Genomic DNA, 23,293 nt, shown 5'->3' with positions numbered 1-23,293 from the left:
GAGCCGGAAGTATGTTCGTCGCTGGAGGGGGGCCTCGGGCGAGACGGAGGTCCTCCGGGGTCGGCTGCCCTTGATCGAGGCTGGGCTCAGGCGAGGCGTGATCGAGTCCCTCGAATGGACCGATCCCTGACTTAGTCGCACCCATCAGGCCTTTGCAGCTTTGTGCTGATGGGGTTTACCAGCTGAGAATTAGGAGTCTTGAGGGTACCCCTAATTATGGTCCCCGACAATACCGGCATCGGAGGGTAGGCCAGTGAGGGACTGACGATGGGAGGCAGGCAGGGGATTAACATCGGAGGGTAGGCCGACGGGGGTCCCTCGTCCCAGCAGGCCGACAGTGGCGGCGCGCTCCTGTGCTGGTCTCGAGTGGATAAGTCATGGGTGACGAGAGGGTGGAGAGGAAGTGGGTTGAAATGGTTCGCTTGTTTTTGAGGGATCACTAGAACCCATATTTTCAATAAGTATTTCGACCGAGAACCATCCTAACATGTGATCCTTTTGACCGAACATGAGTTGTTGTGGGTTGAACCCGTTCCAACCGACGTCAACCCGCTAACCAAACACACCTTTAGTGACCACAATCGCCCTGTTGCAAAAGCATTATGTAACCTATGTTTTAACTCTACCACCACTCTAGTGAGCTAAGCTAATAAAGTAAACACACAACTTAGTTATATAATAAATAATGTATGGGTCAGGTGTAATAATTAGTGGTACCCAGATTATCCCTCTAAAAACGTACTCGGGAAAGGTTAAAACATAACCCCCGAAGGAAAATCAGCCGAGACACCTACTATCCTGAGGCCCCTCCCCGAGGGTCTCTCGCCTAGGCAAAAACCCGCCTCGCCCGAAGTCACCACTGCTTCGTCCATCTCACTCGAGACGATCCCAGGCAGATAGGACAAAGGCACCCGAAAGCCGGCGGGAGACACTCACATTTAATGCGCACACCTACCCCACGCAGAGCCACAGGAGCACAGTGACTACAAGACAGCGGCCATGTCCGGGCGCAACAACATGATTATGCTCCCGCCACTGCACATGCGCACCGCCTGCCATCCCCCGATGGGACGTCTAATACGACAGGAGAAGCAGATCGACACTCGGGCGCAAATCTCCGCCTCGCCCGACGCTGGGCTCGTCCTTGGGCGCAATTTCCGTCTGGCCCGACGCTGGGCTCGTCCTTGGGCGCAATCTCCGCCTCGCCCGATGTTGGGCTCGTCCTTGGGCGCAATCTCCGCCTCGCCCGAGCTCAGCTTCGGCTACCTGCCCCACCATGAATCCGTAGGCGGCCACTCTGCCAACTATGGCACACGTCAAGGAAGGCTCAACCATTGTCTCGGGAAGACTTTCGCCTTGCCCAAGAAGGGCTCTGACCTTGATAATCGCAGCAAAGGAATCACAACGTCACCCGGCACAAAGACGTTGACGCACCCCGTAAGCATACTTTTACCCATACCGAAGCCCTGTTACAACAACTACGGTATGGACGACCCCTCCCCTGGGGGCTCGGACGTACGACCAACCCCTCGGCCTCTGTCTCGGCCATCAACAGGAAATCAGCAGGCACAAGTCAACAACGTAGTACACCATCATGTCACTCACAGGACGCCAATACATCTTTCTTGGGAATACGACGACCCCGGGATTCACATCGTACATCTCCTAGGTGTATAAATAGGGCAGTGGTAGTTCTTCCAGGGGCAGACGAACACTCAGTAGTTTTCCTCCAAATCTTTCGGTATTGACACTTGCCTCAATCAGTTCTACGGACTTAGAGACTTCCTCTCTCCCGCTGTGCTTGTAATCCCTACTGCAGGCACCCCGATCCGAGTAATATAAGCCACATCCTCCCTCTGCAGGAGGTAGGGCCTCACATTGCCCGAACCAGGATAAACCACTTGTGTCAACTCGCACATCATCTAGATTCTGGGCACGTGGCATCATTTTACTAGTTGGTTAGGACCGTTAGTCCAAACACCGAAAGTTGGTGCGCTAGGTAGGGTCTGTCGCGGGAAAGCTATATTTTTGCTTGATGAAGTGGTTTCTTCTTAACCCATCTTACATGGATAAGTGTTAAAATCATTATTTTGTTTCAGGGCTAGATTTTTTTTTTCATTTTCCCATGAAAAAATAAACTAACTTCCCTGGAAAATGAAAATCCCTTTAGAAAAATGGGGTTCTCAAACTATCACTTATTAATGTAAACATTTGGCTAAAATTGTCCGTGCTAAAAAATTTCAAATAAGCAGTTTTACGCGTGCCTGGTGAACAGTACTAGGCTTGCTCGGCTGTAAACATGAAGGTTGCTCGGAACGGGTGATGGGCTTGGCTGCACTCGCGTGTCAGCATGTGGACCAAACCTGACGCTATTCCGGCCTGGGCCAAGGAAGCCCATGTTCATGAAAACCTGCAGCGATGTGATGCACAGGAAAGGAGTCGAACAAAAAGAGTGCAGGACGTAGTTCTGCAGCGCTCACTCATCAGCCAGCCAACCACCAACTCTCATCGTACGCAGTTGCGCCAACAATTGGATTTGTATTTGCCTTGTGTTTTTGTTTGCTCTTCATTCACATCAACTAATTAAGGTCATGCATGGTGTGTGTGTGTGTGTGTGTCAACAATGTGGCGTGCTACAACCGGAGCCACTGGAAGCCGTCGATGAAGTCGAGCGAGATGAAGGGCTTGGCCTCCTCGTCGGTGAGCTCCCGCGACCACTGCACCCTGCCGGCGTAGTTCGCGCCCGGCCCCGTGCACTTGTACTGCCCGTAGAACACCGTCCTGCACGCGAATAGAACCAACCGCACCGCGCGTCAGATGATTCCATTTCATGCACTGCACCGGCGGCGCCGGAGAGGGAGGGAGGAGGAGGAGCACTGACATCTCCCGCGTCGGGTCGCCCCAGTTGTACCAGCCGCGCGGGATGATGATGTTGTCCATGTAGGTGTAGGCGAAGACGACGCGGGAGAAGGTTCCCCAGGCGCGGCCCAGGTACAGCGCGCCGGACCCCGTCACCCGGCACTTGACGAACGAGAACCCCGTGTCCTCCAGCAGGCTCTGCCGGTTCTGCGCCGTCAGCGCGCCGTAGTTCCGCGCGATCGCGTGCACATGGCACCCCTGTATATTCATCATCCAGCTGTTATTTTCCAAACGGGGAGAACGCACAAGAAAAAGCAAGTGGTACTGCGTAAAGGAGTACAGCGATGGCAGTGGCAGGCGTCACGGGCGGCCGGCACCACGCTTGGGGCCGGGGAACCGTGCCCGCCGCCAACGACAAGGGCGGACGACATGAGAGGTTCACTTCACCCCACTCTATCTACTGTAGTAGGAGTACCCCATTAATTAATTAAAAACTGAAAGAGGGGTCGATTAGTTAATGCGCATCGACATTCCATTTGCACCTGTTCTTCACCGACTCTTTGGCAGTAAACGGGGTAGGCCGACGAGATGCTCAGTACGGACTGACCTCGTAGAGGGAGAGCGCGTTGCCGAAGATGAAGTCGACGGAGCCCTCGATGTAGCAGTCGCGGTAGTAGTGGCGGCCGAGGTGGTCGTACAGCGTGTCCTGCGCGCCCAGGAAGTTGCACCCCACGAACGCCGCGTTGTCCGCCGATATCCGCAGCGCCACCCCCTGCTTGCCCAGAGCGCCGGGCCGCGGCACAGGGGCCGTGTTCTGCTGCCCCAGCGGAAACGCGCGTCAGGCATGCAGTGCAGTGCAGGCTCTCTCGTAGCGAAGCGGAAACGCCGCGTCGAGAGAAAGAACCTTGAAGGTGATGTTCTTGGCGACGAAGAACATGGAGTTGACGGCGAACGTGGCGGAGCCGAACGTGCCCATGGGCCTGCCCCAGGACCCGGCCGTGTCCGCCGTGTCGCCCCACTGCACCACCGTCTTGTCTGCGCCGGCGCCCTCCACGGTGACGAACGCGCGCATCGGCGAGATGTTCACCTTCTCCCTGCAGCAGCACCGAGCAAGTGAGACCCGTCTTCGACGCAGCGCCAGCAATGCAATGCAATGCAATGCACGTACGTACGTGTACGTGCCGGCGTTGACCCTGATGACGACGCGGGCGAGGTTGATGAGCGGGAGCGAGTCGACGGCGGCCTGGATGGACGTGAAGTCCCCGGCGCCCGGCCTCCTGTCGACGACGAGCGTGCGCGCGGGCAGGAGCGTGAGCGCCGGCCGGTTGTAGTTGTAGGTGCCGTGGCCGAGGCGGCCGCCCACGAAGCGCACCCACCGCGTGAACTGCCGCTCGATCGCCTCCGCCCGCGTCGCGTTCGCCGGGTACAGCTTCGCGGCGGCCGCCGCCGCGCTCTTCTTGGGCCGCAGGCGCCTCGTGTGCGTGTGCCCGTGTCCCGCGGCGGCGGCCACCTCTCCCGGCGCGACGAGCAGCGCCACGGCGACGACGGCGGAGCAGAGGAGGAGCCGCGATGGCACGGCCATGGTTGTCGTCGTCGCGCGGTGGAGGTGCCCTGTGGCCGCGGTCACCGCTGGCCTGCGAGAACTAGCAAGCGGCCGGGGGTTATTATAATTCCCGGAGGGGGGAATTTAAGGAGATCACGGGCGTGCGCGGACGACGGACGCGGCTCACGAGTGACGACGAGCCGCGCCGGGGGCGGGGCGAGAAGCTGGTTGCTTTTGCTGCGCCGCATCCAAGCATTCCTCGGGCGGGGGTGGGGAGGGCCGTGTCTAGAAAATGGCAATGGGTACAAACCCGCTGGGTTTTGTCGTCCCAAACCCGTACCCGTGAAAAATATTTATGCCTATTAAAAAACCCGTACACATGACGGGTTTGAGATTTTGCCCAAACCCGTACCCATCGGGTTAGAGGGTACCCGCGGGTTACCCACGGGTTTTATCTCCAATATGCTTGTTCTTCCTATAATCAATAAGTATCGTAATGATTAATGAGATCATGGTCCAAAATTTATGTGATGAACAACGAGTTCATGATTTGGTATAAAAATTATTAGTAGAGAGAATGGAATACAAATAATAAGTTGTATAATAGCAAGCAAGCAACACTCTCACCGACTACTTATACATTCACCATTTGATAAAAATTAGTAAGTAAATAAGGAATAACAAGTTTGTTGTTCGTTTATAAAATAAAATGACAATATGCACTAGGTTTGGTCGGGTTTAAAAAACCCACGAGTTCGCGGGTTTGGGTACTATAAGAACAAACCCGTACCCATAAACCCGTCGGGTATAGATTTATGCCCGTTAACAAACCCATGGGTATGAAAATTGACCCAAACCCGTACCCTAATGGGGTAAAAACCCATCGGGTTTCGGGTACCCATTGCCATCTCTAGCCGTGTCGCATTAGCCAAGATGGCATGCCGGCAGCATTTCTCGTGCTGGAATTGTCTTGGAGACGGCGCCGGAAGTATAATTCTCTGCTGGGGTCTCGATCGCTGTATTGTATTGTTCTCACCCCGTGATCGAATTTGTTCGGAGCACTGTTCCGCTTCGTATTTTTGCTGCGCTCAATCTTTCCTCACGCCGAGAGAGGAAAATGGCTACCATATGATTGTTCACTGGTCAAACCACAGAAAACCACAGTAAACTAACTGATAGGGTCGCTTGGTTTTTCACGGGGTGGACTCATGATCAGAGCCCGCTAGACTTGATAGTACGTCGGATCGGGTCAAAATCTTGGATGGGATCGAACTGTTTTTCAGATTACCACACTTTGGTTCGGGTTTAACCGAACCCGAATCGGTACAGTGGTACACTATCAGGTCAGGCTCGATGGTGTCGAGAGAGAGCTCAGCGGTTGGCTCATTGCTTCCCTTCACAGACGGAGCTGTCCTTACCAAACACCAATGCAGCAAATATGCAATGGCCACAGAGAGCTAGAGAAAAGGGAGTCACACAAGCAAATACTCCACAAAATTTCCGGCTCGCCAGGAAAATACAAACATCGGGGCCACTATTACATCCCTCAAAGCACAAGCTGCCAAGCTCTACCAGATAAAGAGTACCATAACCCATCATTTATTTATTCCACAGTACAAGCAGAACGCATGGTCATGGCCTACTGAGCGACGTGACTGTCGTCGTACCACTACCATGTCAGCCTGCAGCAGATCCAGGGCGTGTCCGCGTGTTTATGAATTATGATCCTCCTGCGCTGGAGCTAGAGTTTCTAGCGGCATCCTGCTTCTTCGTCTCCTCAAACTTGTCGATCGCCACCTGGAGCTCGTCCGTGCCTCCCACCGCTCTCATGGTGTAGTAGTAGACCCCGAGCACGAAGGCAGACAGTCCCCCGGCCACCACCAGGTTCCTGGTCTTGGGTGCAAGGCTTCTGAACCCCGCCATCTATCGTTGAGGTGTGCAGGTTCACGATCTGTGCTGCAGGACATGAAGGCACACAGAACCAGCCAGATGTACTTGTGCATGATAAATGTTGATGAACTGGAGATGAAAGGTGACTAGGTAGTATTCCGTCCGGTCATCATCAATTGACATTTTTTTATTTACAGCAAAAATACAACTGATAGTATGACTTCACTCCAGCCATTTACCGCTTGGCATTCTTACAGCAAAAAATATAACTAATCGCAGGCCAATTTGGGTGTCTGAAATGTCAAACAATATTGAACGCAGGTGGTATAAGATTTACGGGATCCATGGTGTGCTTCTGGAACAGACTCTGATCCACAAACACCTAAAGAGTTTTACGTTAACTGACAGTAGCATCAAAGGAAAGGACAGTTGTATGTACAATACACAAGGGGGGGGCACTGTCTGGAAAATAGAAAAATTGAGCCATTTGCTTTGTGTGTATAACTGTATATATCAGATGTTTCTGAAGACAATTTCGGAGTTGAAAAGATAAATTCATGATTCAACTAGTTATTCAACCAAACGGAGTAATCAGCACTAGATCAAACATTTATTTGGGGTTCACCATATTCAGATTCAGTTAACTAAAATGCAAATATGATAAAGTTATTGAAAAGGCAGTTTCAAACAAACAAACAGTAAAAATAATATAGAAGCAAAAATGGCTACGGATCATTTTATTCTCTGAATAAAGAGGGGGAGACCCTTTTCTCTAAAAAAAATATAGAGCATGCATGAACCTGTTGACGCCTTTTTGGAGGCGCCAATTACTCAAGAGAACCAGCGGCGGTGCTCTCTGCACAGGGGCGGACGGTCCGCGCGCCGGGGCCGGACGGTCCGCGGCCTGGTGCGAGGCGGCGGTGCTTTCTGGTCAGGCGCGGACGGTCCGCGGCACAGGGCCGGACGGTCCGCGACCTGGTGCAGGAGCCCGAGTTCCTTGCCTGACGGCCGGACGGTCCGCGCCCTAGGGCCGGACGGTCCGCGCGTGCGCAGGGGCGGCGGAAGACCGCCGACGACGCCTGGATCTCGCTCCCGGGAGGGACCCCGTCGGGGAGGAGAGATCCTAGGTGGTGTCTAGGCTCGGGCCGGCCGACCTAGACTCCTCTAATCGACGTAGAGTCGAAGAGAGACGAAGAATTGGGGATTGGAAGGCTAAAACCTAAACTAGACTAGAACTACTCCTAGGATAAAATGCGAAATAGAAGTTGTATTGATTCGATTGTTTATTACAAATCGGCCGTATACCTCTCTATTTATAGAGGAGGGGGGCTGGACCCTTTACAAACTAATTTCCGAGCTTATCCCATGATTTTAGCTAACAACCATAGCACAAAACTCGGAACCCTAATCTGTTCTGCGCACGCGCGGACCGTCCGGCCCACAGGCGCGGACTGTCCGGACCGCGGACCGTCCGGCCTCAGGGCCGGACCGTCCGCAGGCTCAAATATGATTCAAACATATGCCCCCCTGTCTTTTGGTGGAGCTGGGCGAACCAAAAGCAACTAACTCGATGTGCTCACATCGGTTCTCTTAGGCATCTTGCCACATACTAGGATGGTACTGTTTGAGGAAACACCCATTCAAAGCCTTAGGCAAATCCTTGCCTTGTAATGTTTGTAGCAAATAAGCGTTGCCAGACATCACCTGTTTTACTTTATAAGGACCCTCCCAGCTTGGCGACCATTTTCCAAACTTCCGGTCTTTATTCCTTAGAGGTAAGATGGTCTTCCACACCAGATCTCCTACTTGAAATGACTTTGCTCTGACCTTCTTGTTGTAGGCCCTGGCTACCATAATCTTGTCCTTTTCTATTGCTCCCAAAGCTATCACCCTCTTGTCGGTCACCTCATCAATATTATCCATCATTGAATTATAATAATCAGTGACAGTTAAATCATTTTGTCTGGCGAACCTGACAGCATTCAAACTTATTTCCACAGGCAATACTGCTTCCTGCCCATAGACAAGCTCAAAAGGAGATACTTTAGTAGCACTATGTTTAGATATTCTATGAGCCCATAAAGCTTCGGACAAAATCTTATGCCAATGTTTAGGATTATCAGATATCTTCTTTTTTATCAAATTAATCAATGTCCTATTACTAGACTCGGCCTGTCCATTGGCCTGAGCATAATATGGAGATGAATTAAGCAGCTTAATTCTGTATAATTCAGCAAATTCACGTACCTCCTTTGACATAAAAGAAGTCCCTTGATCTGTAGACAAGGTCTGGGGAATGCCGAATCTATGAATAATATGCTCAGTTATGAACTCAATTACCTCCTTGTGCGTCATGTTTTTCAGAGCAACGGCTTCAGTCCATTTGGTGAAATAGTCAGTGGCAACTAACACAAACCGATGCCCCTTTGATGATGAAGGATGAATTTCTCCAATAAAGTCTAATCCCCACCCTCTGAACGGCCAAGGCTTGATGATAGGATGCAATTCGGCTGCAGGGACCAACTGTAGGTCGCCGAATTTTTGACACACTTGGCATCCCTTGTAGTACTTGAAACAATCAGCTATCATACTAGGCCAATAAAAACCAGACCTTCGCAACAACCACTTCATCTTTGGAGCCGATTGATGAGTACCACAAATTCCTTCATGTACTTCGGCCATGGCTAATATAGCATCATCTGGGCCCAAGCACTTCAGCAGGACGTCACTGACTGTTCGGCGGTAAAGTTCATCACTCATCAAAACATACTTGAAAGCTGTTCGCCGAATGTTCTTATCTGTCCTAATATTGGGATTTCGTAAATAATTAAGTATAGGTGTCCTCCAATCACTTACATCGGCTTCATTGTCAGCCGAATCGATTAAGAGAACATTTCTGGAAACCCCGGACGGTCCGGCGTTGTCACGCGGACGGTCCGCGACCTGGGAATTTGGCTCTGCACTGGTTATCGGAATTTCAGTTTTGTGAAATTTCCCTCTCTTTATCCGATAACCTGATGCATCTTGTGCCAAATCGTTAGCTCTATGATTCTCAACTCTAGAGATATGTCGAATACTGAATTCGTCAAAAGAATGGATTATGCTCCAACATTTCTCAAGGTAACTATTTAGAGTACTATCAAAACATTGATATTCTTCTAACACTTGTTGGACAACCAGCTGAGAATCACCAAATACCTTCACATGTTTTACTCTCATACCATTTAAAAGTTCTAAGCCGAATAGGAGGGCCTCATATTCGGCTTGATTATTAGTGCAATAAGTTTTCAATCGGCTAGAGAAGTCAAAGGAGACATTACTTGGTGAAACAAGCACAATGCCAATTCCTTGCCCTTCATTGCAAACCGATCCATCAAAATATAAAGTCCAAGGAGTAATAGTGAGGTATGACATGTCTAGTTCATGAATATCATTAACCCGATGTTCTACAATAAAATCCGCTACGACTTGGCCTTTCATAGATTTCAATGGTTCATAGGCCAAGTCATATTCTATGAGTGCATAAGCCCACTTACCAATTCTACCACTCATAATTGGGTTATGCAACATGTATTTGATTACATCGGCTTGACCAGAAACAGTGCAATGACTAGACAGTAAATAACATCTACATTTGGTGCATGCATAAAACAAGCATAAGCATAACTTTTCAATAAAAGTGTACCTTGTTTCAGCATCCACCAACCTTCGGCTTAGATATGTCACCACATGCTCCTTCCCCTCAGTTTCTTGTGTCAGAACAGCCCCAATAACCTTGTCTTCAGCTGCAATGTATAATCTGAATGGCGCTCCTACTTGTGGTGCTTTTAACACGGGAGCCGAAGACAAGTATTTTTTAATGAGATCAAATGCTTCCTGCTGCTCTGCCCCCCAAGTGAATTCAGTATCATTCTTAAGCCGAAGGATAGGGGTGAAGGCATCAATCTTCCCAGCTAGGTTAGAAATAAACCTTCGTAAATAATTCACCTTGCCGAGAAACCTCTGCACTTCGACCTTACAAGTTGGAGGCCCCACATTCCGAATAGACTTGATTCGGTCAGGATCTATTTCTATACCATGTTCATGGATGACAAATCCTAAAAACTTACCAGCCGACACTCCAAAAGCACACTTACGTGGGTTCATTTTCAAACCATACCGACGCATTTTATCAAAGGCTTTGCGCAAATCAGCTATATGAGAACTAAACTCAGCCGATTTGACTAAAATATCATCAATGTAGACTTCCACAGTGTTTCCTAACAACTCATGGAAGATCAGATTCATAGCCCTCTGATAAGTAGCACCAGCATTTTTAAGACCGAATGTCATGACAACCCATTCAAATAAACCAATGAAGTCTGGACATATAAAGGCCGTTTTAGACGCATCTTCTTCGGCCATGAAAATCTGATTATATCCGGCATTACCATCAAGGAAGCTAATAATTCTATTTCCTGATGCATTATTGATTAATGTGTCGGCTATGGGCATGAGATATTCATCTTTAGGAGTTGCTTTATTTAAATTACGAAAATCAATGCATACTCTAAGCTTACCTGACTCCTTCTTCTCCACCGGCACAATATTGGAGACCCACTCTGCGTATCTGCAAGGTCTAATAAAATTAGCTTCTAGCAGCCGGTGGATTTCGTCCTTGATTCGTGGGAGAAGATCTGGACGAAATGTTCTAGCTTTCTGCTTGAAAGGTCTGAAACCAGGCTTAATAGGCAGCCGATGTTCGACAATTTCTCGGCTTAGTCCAGGCATTTCAGTGTAATTCCAAGCAAAACAATCTGAATATTCCTTCAATAGACCGATCATCTCATTTGTAGAATCGGTCTCCAGGGTCTTGTTTACAAAAGTCGGCCTTGGAGTTTTACCATCTCCTATATCAATCTCCTCCAAAGGATCGGCTGATGTAAACCCCTGTCCTAGTTTATCAAGATCTCTGAATTCCTCTATCATGTCCCCCACAGAGGAATCAGATGATCTTTGTGTGATGGCGGACTTTCCGGTCTCGTGGACCGGATCATCCGTAATACTGTCTTTTTGCTGTGGTAGATGTTCGGTCTTAAAGTCCGAACTCTTTTGTGAAAGACCAGACCATCCGGCCTTGGCGGCCGAACTGTCCGTGACCAAAGACTCATGAAATTTGTGTGTATTCATCATTTAACTTTATTTAGGATTTAGCCGATTTTCCATCGGCTCTAGCATTACAGGAATGAAACCTTTCTTATCTATACTTATGAATTGATAATCAGAAAAGTCTACTCCTGTGAGACATGTAGCAGTCTCATAAGTCCAGAGTACAGGGGCATCGGCCACAGCGATGCAGGCTGATACATCAGCATGTACTTGTTCTATGTCATCGCCTACCCATTGTATCAGCATTTGATGTAATGTAGAAGGTATACATTGATTGGCGTGAATCCAATCTCTGCCTAAGATTAAACTGTAATTTCCTTCTACATCAGCGACGAAGAATGCAGCAGCAAGGGTCTTAGTCCCGATGGTTAATTCAACGGGCGTGACTCCCCTGGCTTTGATCGAACTATCAGTTCCAACACCGCTGAGGGTCATGTTGGTCTTGACAAGTTCGTCATCTTGTTTACCTAATTTTCTGTATAATGAATAAGGCATTAGATTTACAGCCGCCCCTCCATCTACCAACATCTTAGCAATCGGTATCCCATCAATGTGGCCGCGCACGAAGAGCGGCTTTAAATGATTTACCGATTCTTTTGGTTTAGTAAAGGCGGCTTCTTTAGGACCAAAATCAAACTGGGCAACAACAGGTTCATCGTCGCCGATAATAGTACAATCGACAGAAAATGTAATAATATTTACATCCATACCTGTGTGTTCTGGAGAAGCCTCGTAGTCGACCAGGTCTTCTCCCAGCAGGTCGTCCTCTTCCATTGATGTTGTCGTATCGTTGGAGGCTTCCTGGTGAACGGCGGACGGTCCGCGTGCGGTGGCCGAACGGTCCGCGCCTGGTGCAGGTTGTCCAGAGACTTCCTGGTGAACGGCGGACGGTCCGTGCGTAGGGGCCGGACGGTCCGTGCTTGGTGCAGATTGACTTTCTATTTCTGTGACCGTTTGTTTTTTCTCAACGGCCTTCGGTCTCCATTTCTTTTGCGGTGGCGGGTATAATGGATGTGTGTCATTAAATGTCTTTTCCGCCTCCTTCTCCTGGCTCTCCTTTGCTCTTAGGCGCTGTAATTTTCTCTTTTGGGATCGTGTCAATCCCGCTGGGCACCATCGAGGCATGGAGTATTTTGGATCGGCTGTTTTGATGGTAGCCGTATCCTTTTCGGTTGCGTTGGCCGATTCGCCGAGAATCATCGGCCCTTTATTGTCTCCCTGTATGACAACATCTGCGGTGCCTATTTTGATGATGTCCCCTTTTGTTGTTTTTTGAGTTGCTGCAGGCATATGCCCCCCTGCCGGATTGGTCGGCCTTGAAGGCCGAGTAGTCCGGCAATCCTGTTGGGTTTGTGCCTGGTGACCAGATTGAGCAGCGCTCAATCGGTCTTGCACTGGTGGCGTCAACCTGTTGAAAACAGATGTTTGGGGTGCCCCCCAGGCGGGGTACTGTGGCATCCCAAATGGATATGGTGGCATGCCCCACATTTGATTTGGGACATATGGCGGAGGTAAATATGTGTACGGATATGGCATAGGTGGATATGGAGGTGGAGGGGTCCATGTCGGCATGTTAGGTCTCAATTGTACAATAGGACCTTTCATTTCTTCCGATTGGTGATGTGGTCCAATCGGCCTGACCTGACGTTGCTCATGAATGGGTGAGCGGGGTCGCTTCGGTGGCCGGTCACTGGGGCCAGCCTTCTTTTTCACATATTTAGACAACAATTGATCGAAAGTCGGGCCAGGCTTGATCAGCCGACCAGCTGCTTTAAATGTATTTGTTTTCCACGTACCTATCTCTGGTCGTCGTGGTTTGAAGGTACGTGGTCGCTGCGAGTCCTGAGCATGGCCGGACCGTCTGCTGGAGCTCTCCGGACCGTCCGGTGGGGTCCCGGACCGTCCGCGCCTACGTGTCGGACCGTCCGGGATACGCAGCACGGGCTCCTGCATCTGTCTCCCTGTCTGCGCTTGCCCCCCAGTACTGGAGGCTGTGATGGTCACCTTCAGGGTCTCCCCTCCATCGGGAGTCTTCTCGGACACCACTTTCCTGCAAGAAATTTTACAATCCCCATCGGCCTTTTTAGCATTGCCGATGATTGTTTCCTTGCCTTTGCCTTTATCGGCTGTATTTGGCCGAACCAGGACTTTCTTGCCCTCGAAGTCAATCATGTTCATCGGAAAGGGCTCCGTATCCACCTGCATTTCCTGAAATTTCAATCGTCCTTCGTTAATGGCCGATTGAATCTGTCGCCGAAATACATTACAATCATTAGTGGCATGAGAAAATGAGTTATGCCACTTGCAGTACGCACGACGTTTTAGCTCGTCGGCGGATGGAACAGTGTGATTTATTTTAATATTGCCATTTTTAAGTAACTCATCAAATATTTTATCACATTTACCAACATTAAATGTAAACTTAACCTCCTCTTGCCGTTTCTTTTGAACCGGCTGCAAGGAGGAACAAGCCGAAGATTTGGCCTGTTTTGGCCAAACCATTTCAGCAGCATATACTTCTGTTGATTCGTCATCTGAGCTACTTTGGTCGCATTCAACTATATGTACGTTGTGACGCATTGTTTTAGCAGTTTCTTTGCTCCGGCTTTCGCAAGCCAAAGCCCTCTGGTGTAACTGTGCTAGTGTAAAAAATTGGATGCCTTCTAATCTCTCTTTTAAATAATATCGTAGACCATTAAAGGCTAATCCTACTAGCTGTTTTTCTGCTAAATGAATTTGAAAGCATCGGTTTCTTGTATCGCGGAATCTCCGGATGTAATCATTAACCGATTCGTCTTTTGTCTGTCGCAATGACACTAAATCTACCAAATCCAATTCATAATCACCGGAGAAAAAATGATCATGAAATTTTTGTTCTAGATCCCCCCATGATGAAATGGAATTAGGAGGTAAAGTGGCATACCATGCAAACGCGGTTCCTGTTAGCGATAATGAAAATAAACGTACGCGAAATGCCTCTATGTCTGCCAATTCTCCCAATTGTGCTAAGAACTGGCCTATATGTTCGCGCGTATTTTTCCCTTGATCACCCGAAAATTTTGCGAATTCGGGTATTCTAGTTCCCTGTGGGAACGGGTGGTGATCAAATCGGCTGTCATAAGGTTTCCGATATGATTGCCCCCCAGGGACCATGCTTACTCCGAGCTTATCTCGGAACGCCCCGGCTATTTCTTCCCTCACTATATCAATGGCAGCCGGTGCAAGACCACCGGCTCTCTGGTCAAACATAGGTGGGGTTGGTTGCATATTAGTATGTTGTCGTTCCCCCCATTGGTTTGAGCTACGTGGTGCATTCCCATTTGCCCTATATGGCTCATAGGTTTGATCGTTTCTTTCCGGCCTTTTAGGTGGGGCCGGAAAGCTTTCCTGGGCTCTGGATCCTGAATTAATGGGCTGGTGCATTGCATAATGTGATGGGAAGTGTTGCTGGGACGGGCGAGGATTCAGGTAATAATCCTCCTCAAAAGACTCATGCGCGGGCTGTCCGGATATGTACCCGGACCGTCCGTGGTCATATGCGGACCGTCCGTCATTGTATGCGGACCGTCCGACTGGGTAATTTGGGTTCTGTGTCATATGTGGAGGCTCGGGCACATATCTAGGTAACTCATTAAAAATAGGCCCAACTGCTGTTGGCCCGGACGGTCCGCGCTCACGTGCGGACGGTCCGGGCATGTGCAGATCGGCTGGTTTGCTGCCGATTTGCGGTTGCTTAGGGTATGTTTCCATCGGCATCCCATAAAGGGGTTGTGACTGGTCGTGACAACCTGTAGCCGATGTGTTACGCGCGTTATCTCCTAACTCAACCTCGTGCGAAGGAAAATTTGCGGTACTAGATTTATCGAATGCACGTACTAGTCTCTTAAGATCGCTTTGCATACCCCCTATGATGTTCTGCATTTGTTCACGCTGATCTTCTACATAATTTCTAAGAGATTGCAGATCGTTGGTATTACTTACATTGGGGATATCTGGCGTGGGTTGGAGCGAAGCCGGATCCGTCGCCCGATGTCGGACGACCTTGTTGTTCCTGTCCACTTTGAAGTTGGCCAAGAACTTTGCTTTCGCCTCCTGGATCATCCGCTCCTTGTGCTCCTCAAACTGGAGCTGCTCGTCAGCCGGCAAGGTCTCCCAAGTTGGCTCTATGATGTTGCTTGGAGAAATATCAGAGCTATCCCTTGAACCGGCCATTGAGGGCCGATTTGATAAGCTTAGATATATGTTCCCCAGCGGAGTCGCCAAAAAGTATGTTGACGCCTTTTTGGAGGCGCCAATTACTCAAGAGAACCAGCGGCGGTGCTCTCTGCACAGGGGCGGACGGTCCGCGCGCCGGGGCCGGACGGTCCGCGGCCTGGTGCGAGGCGGCGGTGCTTTCTGGTCAGGCGCGGACGGTCCGCGGCACAGGGCCGGACGGTCCGCGACCTGGTGCAGGAGCCCGAGTTCCTTGCCTGACGGCCGGACGGTCCGCGCCCTAGGGCCGGACGGTCCGCGCGTGCGCAGGGGCGGCGGAAGACCGCCGACGACGCCTGGATCTCGCTCCCGGGAGGGACCCCGTCGGGGAGGAGAGATCCTAGGTGGTGTCTAGGCTCGGGCCGGCCGACCTAGACTCCTCTAATCGACGTAGAGTCGAAGAGAGACGAAGAATTGGGGATTGGAAGGCTAAAACCTAAACTAGACTAGAACTACTCCTAGGATAAAATGCGAAATAGAAGTTGTATTGATTCGATTGTTTATTACAAATCGGCCGTATACCTCTCTATTTATAGAGGAGGGGGGCTGGACCCTTTACAAACTAATTTCCGAGTTTATCCCATGATTTTAGCTAACAACCATAGCACAAAACTCGGAACCCTAATCTGTTCTGCGCACGCGCGGACCGTCCGGCCCACAGGCGCGGACTGTCCGGACCGCGGACCGTCCGGCCTCAGGGCCGGACCGTCCGCAGGCTCAAATATGATTCAAACAGAACCATATAGTCATATAGACCATAGACGTTTCCTAAGGTAGGCACTAGGCAGTGTAGTGAAGTGAGCCAACGAATCCCGACACTGATTTGGATGCGCGCACAGACAAGGAAATGGATGCGCGCAAGGTCACCCGTTAATCGTTTGCAAAAGAATCCAAATTAGCAGTCATAAACTCATGATAATACATGGACACGTTTACAATTAGACCAGATCCGTTTACAATATAGTCAAAATAGCACAGGTTAGGCGTTGGGTACTCGGTTTCGCACGGCAGGGAAAGGAAGAGAAGGGGCGGGCACACCAGGGTGCTCGTTGCCGGAGAAAAGCCTGACGAAGACCTGGGAAGCTTCCGTAGGGCGGCGGCGGTAGCCGAGTCGGCGCCGAGAGAGAGAGAGAGAGAGCGCACGCGCGGTGAGGAGAACAGCGGCCAAGGTGGAGTGGAACAAAGCCCGCCAGGGCCTTCTGCCCTTCTCAACATGATGGGCCGTTTCCTTTTTCCTATTTTGTTTCATTATTTTTTCCTGTTTAATTCGTTTTAAATTAGCGAAACCATGATAGTGATGTATATGAACATTGCAAATGGGAAAAGGTAAAAATAATAAATGCCAGTTTAGAAAATTAAATCTCCTCTGAGATTTTTAAGAAAAAAGTAAACTAATTTTTACCTCATTCCTCGGAAATACAGAAGAAGATTTCAGTTTCCAAACTAGCCATAAGATAGAACTTTTTAACTCATGATGTTACAAACACCTCTATAACACATTGTTCGATTGCACAGGTCAGAGAGGATTAAGTGCGATTAAATCTATTTCTATTTAGTTTTAAGAAATAATTGGCTCTATACCATTAAAAGATTGTAAATTTAGATATATAACATTAAATCCATATGTCATTGACTCATGTGAACTCCACATGTAAGTGAGATAGAACTGATATATATTTAAAGTTGTAATCTTTTAATGGTACAGATCAAAATTTCCCTAATTTTAATTAGGAGGAGATTTAATCCTTTTCAATCTCCTTTATAACCGAATAAAACCTAAATAGGAAAAACAATTTTCAGAAAACTATTTCGTAATGAAATGTTGAGCCCTGAAATAGGCGGGCGTACGGTCTACTCTTGAAGCCGGACGGTTCGTGGTCCGGACCGTGCGTCGTAGTAGCGCGGACCATCCACGCGTGCGCAGAATCAGTTAGGGTTCTAGATTTCTTGTGGGATTTGTTAGCTAAAACTACGAGATTAACTCGAAAACCGACTTATAATGGGTCCAAAGCTTCCCTTTATTATATAAAGGGTCATGGCCGATTGAAGCCCACACAATCGATCCAATCAAATTTACTTATTGGTTTTACCTTATACATTAGTAGTAGTTATATTTTAGTCTAGTTTAGTCTCCATCTACCTCAAATCTTTACATCTCTTCGGTTCTACGTCGACTAGAGGCGTCTTAAGTGGTCTGCCAACGTTAGACACACCATAGGATCTCTCCTCCCTAACGGGGTCCCCCAGGAGACGAGATCTAGGTCTGTTGCGAAGATGACGACACTCTGCGCCATCACAGACCGTCCGAGCCCTAGATGCGGACCGTCTGGACATACGAAAAGAAGGAGTCGCTCCTGCGCCAGATCACGGACTATCCGGCTATGTGTCATGTATCGTCCGCGCCTGCGCAAGTCGCTACAGTGTTTGATGCCCCCGTTGGCGCCAACATAATCTAGAACGATATTTTCTCCCATAGGCCATATCTCATGCATTCCCCTCCCTGCGGCTAGTGTTTGCTGGCTTCTTGGTGCTTTTGTGCCGCCGCCCGTGACCGTGAGCTGCCTCTGCGCAGCCGCTAGTGGCTCCATAGATTCTGGCTCAAAAGAAAAAGGACAGTGGCTAGGATCGCCAGATGCCATACGCATTGGCTGCTGCTTAAGACTTGGGAGCTGCGAGGTAGCTAGGCTGATGCTGCTGCCACTGGCCTCAGCTCAGGACTACCATTGTTAGTTGGATAAGTGTCCTGCTCCTGCAAGCACATTTTCCTGCAGCGCTAAATATGCACACCTGAATACTGAGCAGCGAACTGAAGGATACAAGCCTTTCATGGGCACCTTGTTCGATCAAACCAGGCTGTCAATCATTCTACACCTTGTTCGATCAAACCAGGCCGTCAATCATTCTATCGAACTAATCCCCGGTACCAAAAGATTTCGTTTGCCATGACAAACAAGCCGGTCCATCTCCAAACCCAGGTAACCGTTGGTTGAAACTTTTCTGATAATCCGGTTGTTGGGATAATCTAGATGCGGAGATAATTTAAGGAGCATGGAGATTACGTGCGGAGTAAAATAAAGGAGTCAATATGATTTAGGATGTAGAAGGTGACATTTTTCTACTATCGTAACGACTCGATCGATTTTGTGTTCACGTTGATTTTGGACGGCTTTGACTAAAGTGATTTTTGTAGAAGCGAGCTAAAAAGTTTGGTGTTTGATAGTATGTAGCAACTTCTGGTGGTCAGAAGCTGAAAAAACTGAAACAAATAGGTGGACAAGAATCTCTACCTGTTGGGTAGACGGGTGTCGTGGTTTCAAAAACCGGTGGACAATAAATTTGTGTTCGGTGGGGGATGCAAGCGCAGACTCACTCTGAATGGTGGATCACGTGGTTCCAAATGAGAACTGAGACACATGGGTTATATTGGTTCAGGCTTTCGATCTAGTCCAGTGTAGTGTTGATCGTAGTATTGCTTTGAGCTGTGTTACAGCAGGTGTGCTTGTGTACCGGGAGGAAAGAGGGCCTGCTCTTTTATAGTTTAAGGGTTGAACCTTTTAGAGGAGTTCTACGAGAGAGATAGGCTCCTTCGGGTCGTCGTGTGTGTTCTCCGCCTGTCATCACAAACCTGCGTCACCCCCTACCGTGCGTAGGCATACGCCACAGTATGACATATTTGTTGTTCTTTCGAGCATGCATGTCACTGTAGAGAATTCGGTGCTGAGGCCCCTGAAAGAAATAGGTGACGCCTAATAGGGGGTGAATTAGAACTTCTAAAACTTTCTCTAAACTAGACCACAAATAAATTTCTAGAGCAAAACCTATGCAAATAATCAAACTAGAATATGCAAACTAGGTTTTGTCTAAATGTTGCTATCTCTACCACAATGGCTAAGTTTTAATCCTAAACAATATAGGTATGAATACAAGATTAAAACTTAAATAATTAATGTAAATGCGGAAGCTAAAGAGCAAGGTAGAGATGCAAACTCTCGTGGATGACACCAATATTTTTACCGAGGTATCCGGAATCACGCAAGATCCCGACTAATCCTCGTTAGTGCCCCTACGCAAAGGGAAGCCCACGCAAGGGCCAAGCACCTTGGTCGAGTAACTCCGTAGAGAGCCGCAAGCCTTCTCCACGCGCAAGCGGTGCTCTACTTTCGGCCCCTCTCGGATGCACCCCGTTGTCTCCACTATCGAGCTTCCGACCGAAACGTCGCGGGCCTCGTTCCCTCCAGTACACGGTGGCGGCCGTCACACAAACTCGGTTGTTACGGTCTCGCAAGACTCTCGCCCCACTCAATATAATTACAACGGCTCGCGCAAGAGCCGAGGGGTTGTGTGGTTTTTCTAAACTTACTCAACTAACTAGGGTCACCTAGAGCAAGCGCTAAAGCAGTCTAATTAACTTAAGCACTTCGCAAAGCACCTACGCTAATCAACGAGTGAGTGATTCTATTAAGCACTTGGGTGTATGAGCACTTGGGAATGTCCATTATATGTCTTGGTATGTTGCTTGGGCTCCCACACATTGAAATGGCCGGTTGGGGTGTACTTATAGCCCCCAACACAAAACTAGCCATTGGAGAAAAGTTGTGCTCTCTGCGGCACATCGAACAGTCCGGTGGTGCACCGGACAGTGCACTGTTCGCTGTCCTGTGTGCCTAGCCGTTGGTCTGACACCGCAGGCGACCATTGGTGCGCAGGCTTTTTACACCGGACAATCTGGTGGTCTCCTCTCCATAGTGCCACCTAGAACTAGCCGCTGGACTACTGTACCCTGGTGCACCGAACATTCCGACGTGTGCCACCGGATAGTCCGGTGCTCCAGACCAGACAGTCAGTAGGCAACACTTCTTTTGTTTCTTGGACTTCGCTTGGTCTTCATATTGTCTTCTTTTGAGGTGTTGCTTTCCTCAATGACTTGGTCCAAGTAACTTCAGCATCCTGTGAACTACAAACACAAACACTAGCAAATTCATTAGTCCACATGTTATGTTGATCATCAAACACCAAAACTTATTTAGCCAAATGGCCTGAGGTCCATTTTCCTTACAATCTCCCCATTTTGGTGATTGATGACAACACAACCAAAGCAAGCAAATATAACAAACATTTGAATGAAAATATGCAATCTACTTGCTAGGATGCATGTTTGTCTCCATAATGTGATATTATGGACTTAAGCCTCCCCCTAACTCCATAATTCACTTACTTCCTATTTTAGACCAAAGAACCAAAACTACTTGAAGGATCAAGGATTGAAATTTTTTAATTTGGTGGTGTTTGGTGTTTGATACAATTTTCATTGCTTTTGTCCCTAAACTTCTCCCCCTTTGGCACCAACCACCGAAAAGGAAGACATTAAAAGCATGTATGAAGAAAATAGGACTTGCCCTCATAAAAGATTTATCAGTCAAAACCAATTGAAGAGCTTGACATTATAACCCTCCCTAAATGAGTGTTCTCCTTTAGAAAGAATTTTCTCCCCATTAGATACAAAGAAATACTCCCCCTGTCAGAGATCTTCTACTTAGAAAAAAGCATGTGAAAATAGAGGTGGAAGACATAATTTGATTAGGCACAGGTAACATAATATGATTTAACCACTTATGCATGTATAGAAATATGGGAATTATAAGATATGAAATATAGTCTAACCAAATATTGGGGAAGACATGTAAATGATGCCAAATGTAGTCTCAAAGTTACTAATTGAAAATCAATGGCAGACCATTTGAAGACAAATGGTAGGCTTGTGAGACATAAGAGTTCTTGTAGATTTGCAGTGGAAGCTTGTTGTCTTTCTTCGGGACTTCATTTTCCTTACAATGAGACTATTACATGAAATAAACTCGAAAAAGGTATTAGTCTCAAAGTCTTAGATTATAGAGTAACCTTCCTCTAAAAGTGTGCATACAAGTTTTTAATACTTGTAGGAGACATGCACTTGGATTTTGATATCAAGAGGGGCAAATTATCTATAATCCGAGCTTTGGCACATATATAAGTTAAATGATACCAACTGTAGGATATATGCTTTTGAAGCATTAGTGTCATTTACTTATGGATGTTAAATAAGTTATGTGTCATGCTTAATTAAACATTTTAAACCATGTAAGTTGTTCAAGAATATGAATTGAGAACGAGCAATCCTACCATGTGATTTACCTAATATACATTTATTCAACAAGAGTAAATGCCAATTGAAACACTAGGCATGAAAAGTAAAGCTAGATTCAAGGAAAATAGATACACATATCTAAAAGCAAGAAATACAATAAATCTAGTTACCTTAGTCATGGGTGGGGAAATTTGGGTCCAAAATATTCATTAACCCACTTGGCAATAAACTTGATCCAATATGATATATCCCATGATATACATCCCAAATTTGCAAGTCTCCAAATTCCCCATCGTCCTTCGAACTCATCACTTCCCTTTCAGGATCCAAACCTTTTTTATGCTTTTCATGGTTGAAATTATTTCGTTTGGCACCCAGATGCGTTTGGCTCCTTTCCCTTTGTTGGCCTTGATTTATATCATCTTTCCATTCTTTTTCTTCTTGATCAAATATGGTGTAGCAGCATTTTTGTCCACCTTTTTTATGTAGGTGTTGGAGATTTTGCTTGTTGTATTTTTGCTTGAGCTTTTGCTTTTTCTTATCCCCGGTCTTTGCCTTGCATTGGAAAGACTTGTGACCTTCTTTGTGACATAGCCTACAAATCACAGTTTCACCCTCCACAGCCTTGTTCACTCCCACAGAGGTGTTATCCTATGGAGGTTGGATTTGTTTGGGTTTGCCTTTTTTGTCGTACAAGGTCTTCCCAAGGCGAGCCACTTCTTGCCTTAATTGTTTATTTTCCTTTGCAACCTCATCCGAACATGTTTCTACAACAATATTCTCAACAGGAACTTGGTTGCAGGGATTGGAATCATCAATTAAATCAAAACAAGAAGTAGAAGCATCTTTCTTAATAATATAAGTAATCAAAACAAGTAGTAGTTACCAATGTTTTCATGCTTAGCTCTTGCTTAGGTTTTAATTAGTGTTGATTTTTAGAAAAGCCCAATTCACCCCCCTCTTGGGCATCGTGATCCTTTCAATTGGTATCAGAGCCTTGTTGCTCTTAGATTAGCTTAACCGCTAGAGTAACGATGTCCGGTGGGGATGGACCTCCTCCCGTTTTTGATGGTGACGATTTTCCATATTAGAAAATTCGTATGGAAGCATATCTAGAGGCTATAGACATTGGTGTCTACAAAGCCGCCACACAAGGATTCCCCGCACCTAGAGATCCCACAAATCTTGTAGGTGATGAGTTCAATTATGAGAAATGGAATGCTAAGGCCAAAAACATCCTTTTTAGAGGCCTTTGCAAAGATGTGTTTAATAGAGTTAGAAATCATAAAAATGCTCATGATTTGTGGATGGACATTTGTGCTCTACATGAAGGAACTAGAAGTGAGCGTGAGGAGATATATCACATTGCTATGAGAAAGTTAAATTCTTTTGTAATGCTTGCTAATGAAAATGCCAATGCTATGTACTCACGTCTCAATATTCTTGTAGAGGAAGTAAATGGATTGGGGCTTACTCAA

General features: G+C 47.7%; 2 protein-coding genes across 7 annotated transcripts; both read right to left on the bottom strand.

Annotated features, from left to right (window-relative positions):
- Positions 1-2,511: 2,511 nt before the first annotated feature.
- LOC103635870 (probable pectinesterase 53) lies at positions 2,512-4,611 on the bottom strand. Of its 4 annotated transcripts, none has more exons than XM_008658252.4 (5): positions 4,032-4,607; positions 3,764-3,953; positions 3,467-3,676; positions 2,882-3,117; positions 2,512-2,781 (listed from the first exon to the last, which is right to left on the bottom strand). In XM_008658252.4, exons 1-5 carry the CDS (start codon positions 4,439-4,441, stop codon positions 2,634-2,636), a joined length of 1,194 nt encoding a protein of 397 aa, XP_008656474.2. In that variant the 5' UTR covers positions 4,442-4,607; the 3' UTR covers positions 2,512-2,633. The 4 variants fall into 4 exon arrangements, with proteins under 4 accessions (XP_008656474.2, XP_008656475.2, XP_020398906.1 ...); XM_008658253.4 differs by having other exon boundaries at positions 3,467-3,673; positions 4,032-4,604; XM_020543317.2 differs by having other exon boundaries at positions 3,764-4,611.
- A 1,249-nt stretch (positions 4,612-5,860) lies between these two features.
- Positions 5,861-16,921, bottom strand: LOC103635869 (uncharacterized). Of its 3 annotated transcripts, XM_035961799.1 has the most exons (3): positions 16,730-16,921; positions 13,237-13,648; positions 5,861-6,358 (listed from the first exon to the last, which is right to left on the bottom strand). In XM_035961799.1, the coding sequence occupies exons 1-3, from the start codon at positions 16,904-16,906 to the stop codon at positions 6,180-6,182; spliced, it is 768 nt and encodes a 255-aa protein (XP_035817692.1). In that variant the 5' UTR covers positions 16,907-16,921; the 3' UTR covers positions 5,861-6,179. The 3 variants fall into 3 exon arrangements, 1 of the variants encoding a protein (XP_035817692.1); XR_004852035.1 differs by lacking the exon at positions 13,237-13,648 and having other exon boundaries at positions 5,861-6,353; positions 16,730-16,907; XR_557667.3 differs by lacking the exon at positions 13,237-13,648 and having other exon boundaries at positions 16,730-16,903.
- Between the last annotated feature and the right edge of the window lie 6,372 nt (positions 16,922-23,293).

Source organism: Zea mays, chromosome 8 (assembly GCF_902167145.1).
Source record: "Zea mays cultivar B73 chromosome 8, Zm-B73-REFERENCE-NAM-5.0, whole genome shotgun sequence".
NCBI classification, from domain to species: Eukaryota; Viridiplantae; Streptophyta; class Magnoliopsida; order Poales; family Poaceae; genus Zea; species Zea mays.
The sequence above is the reverse complement of the archived record's forward strand: the minus strand, read 5'-3'. Positions and strand labels throughout refer to the sequence as shown.

Excerpts from the sequence above, each read along its gene's own strand:
- LOC103635870 (XM_020543317.2), bottom strand. The coding sequence starts at position 4,441 with ATGGCCGTGCCATCGCGGCTCCTCCTCTGCTCCGCCGTCGTCGCCGTG. Across the intron at positions 3,677-3,763 it reads CCAAGAACATCACCTTCAAG|CAGAACACGGCCCCTGTGCC; the intron begins GTTCTTTCTCTC and ends CCGCTGGGGCAG. Across the intron at positions 2,782-2,881 it reads GGCGACCCGACGCGGGAGAT|GACGGTGTTCTACGGGCAGT; the intron begins GTCAGTGCTCCT and ends ATTCGCGTGCAG.
- LOC103635869 (XM_035961799.1), bottom strand. The coding sequence starts at position 16,906 with ATGTTGAGAAGGGCAGAAGGCCCTGGCGGGCTTTGTTCCACTCCACCT. Across the intron at positions 13,649-16,729 it reads CTCCGGCAACGAGCACCCTG|GAAATGCAGGTGGATACGGA; the intron begins GTGTGCCCGCCC and ends TTGAAATTTCAG. Across the intron at positions 6,359-13,236 it reads ACCACGACGACCAGAGATAG|CACAGATCGTGAACCTGCAC; the intron begins GTACGTGGAAAA and ends CATGTCCTGCAG.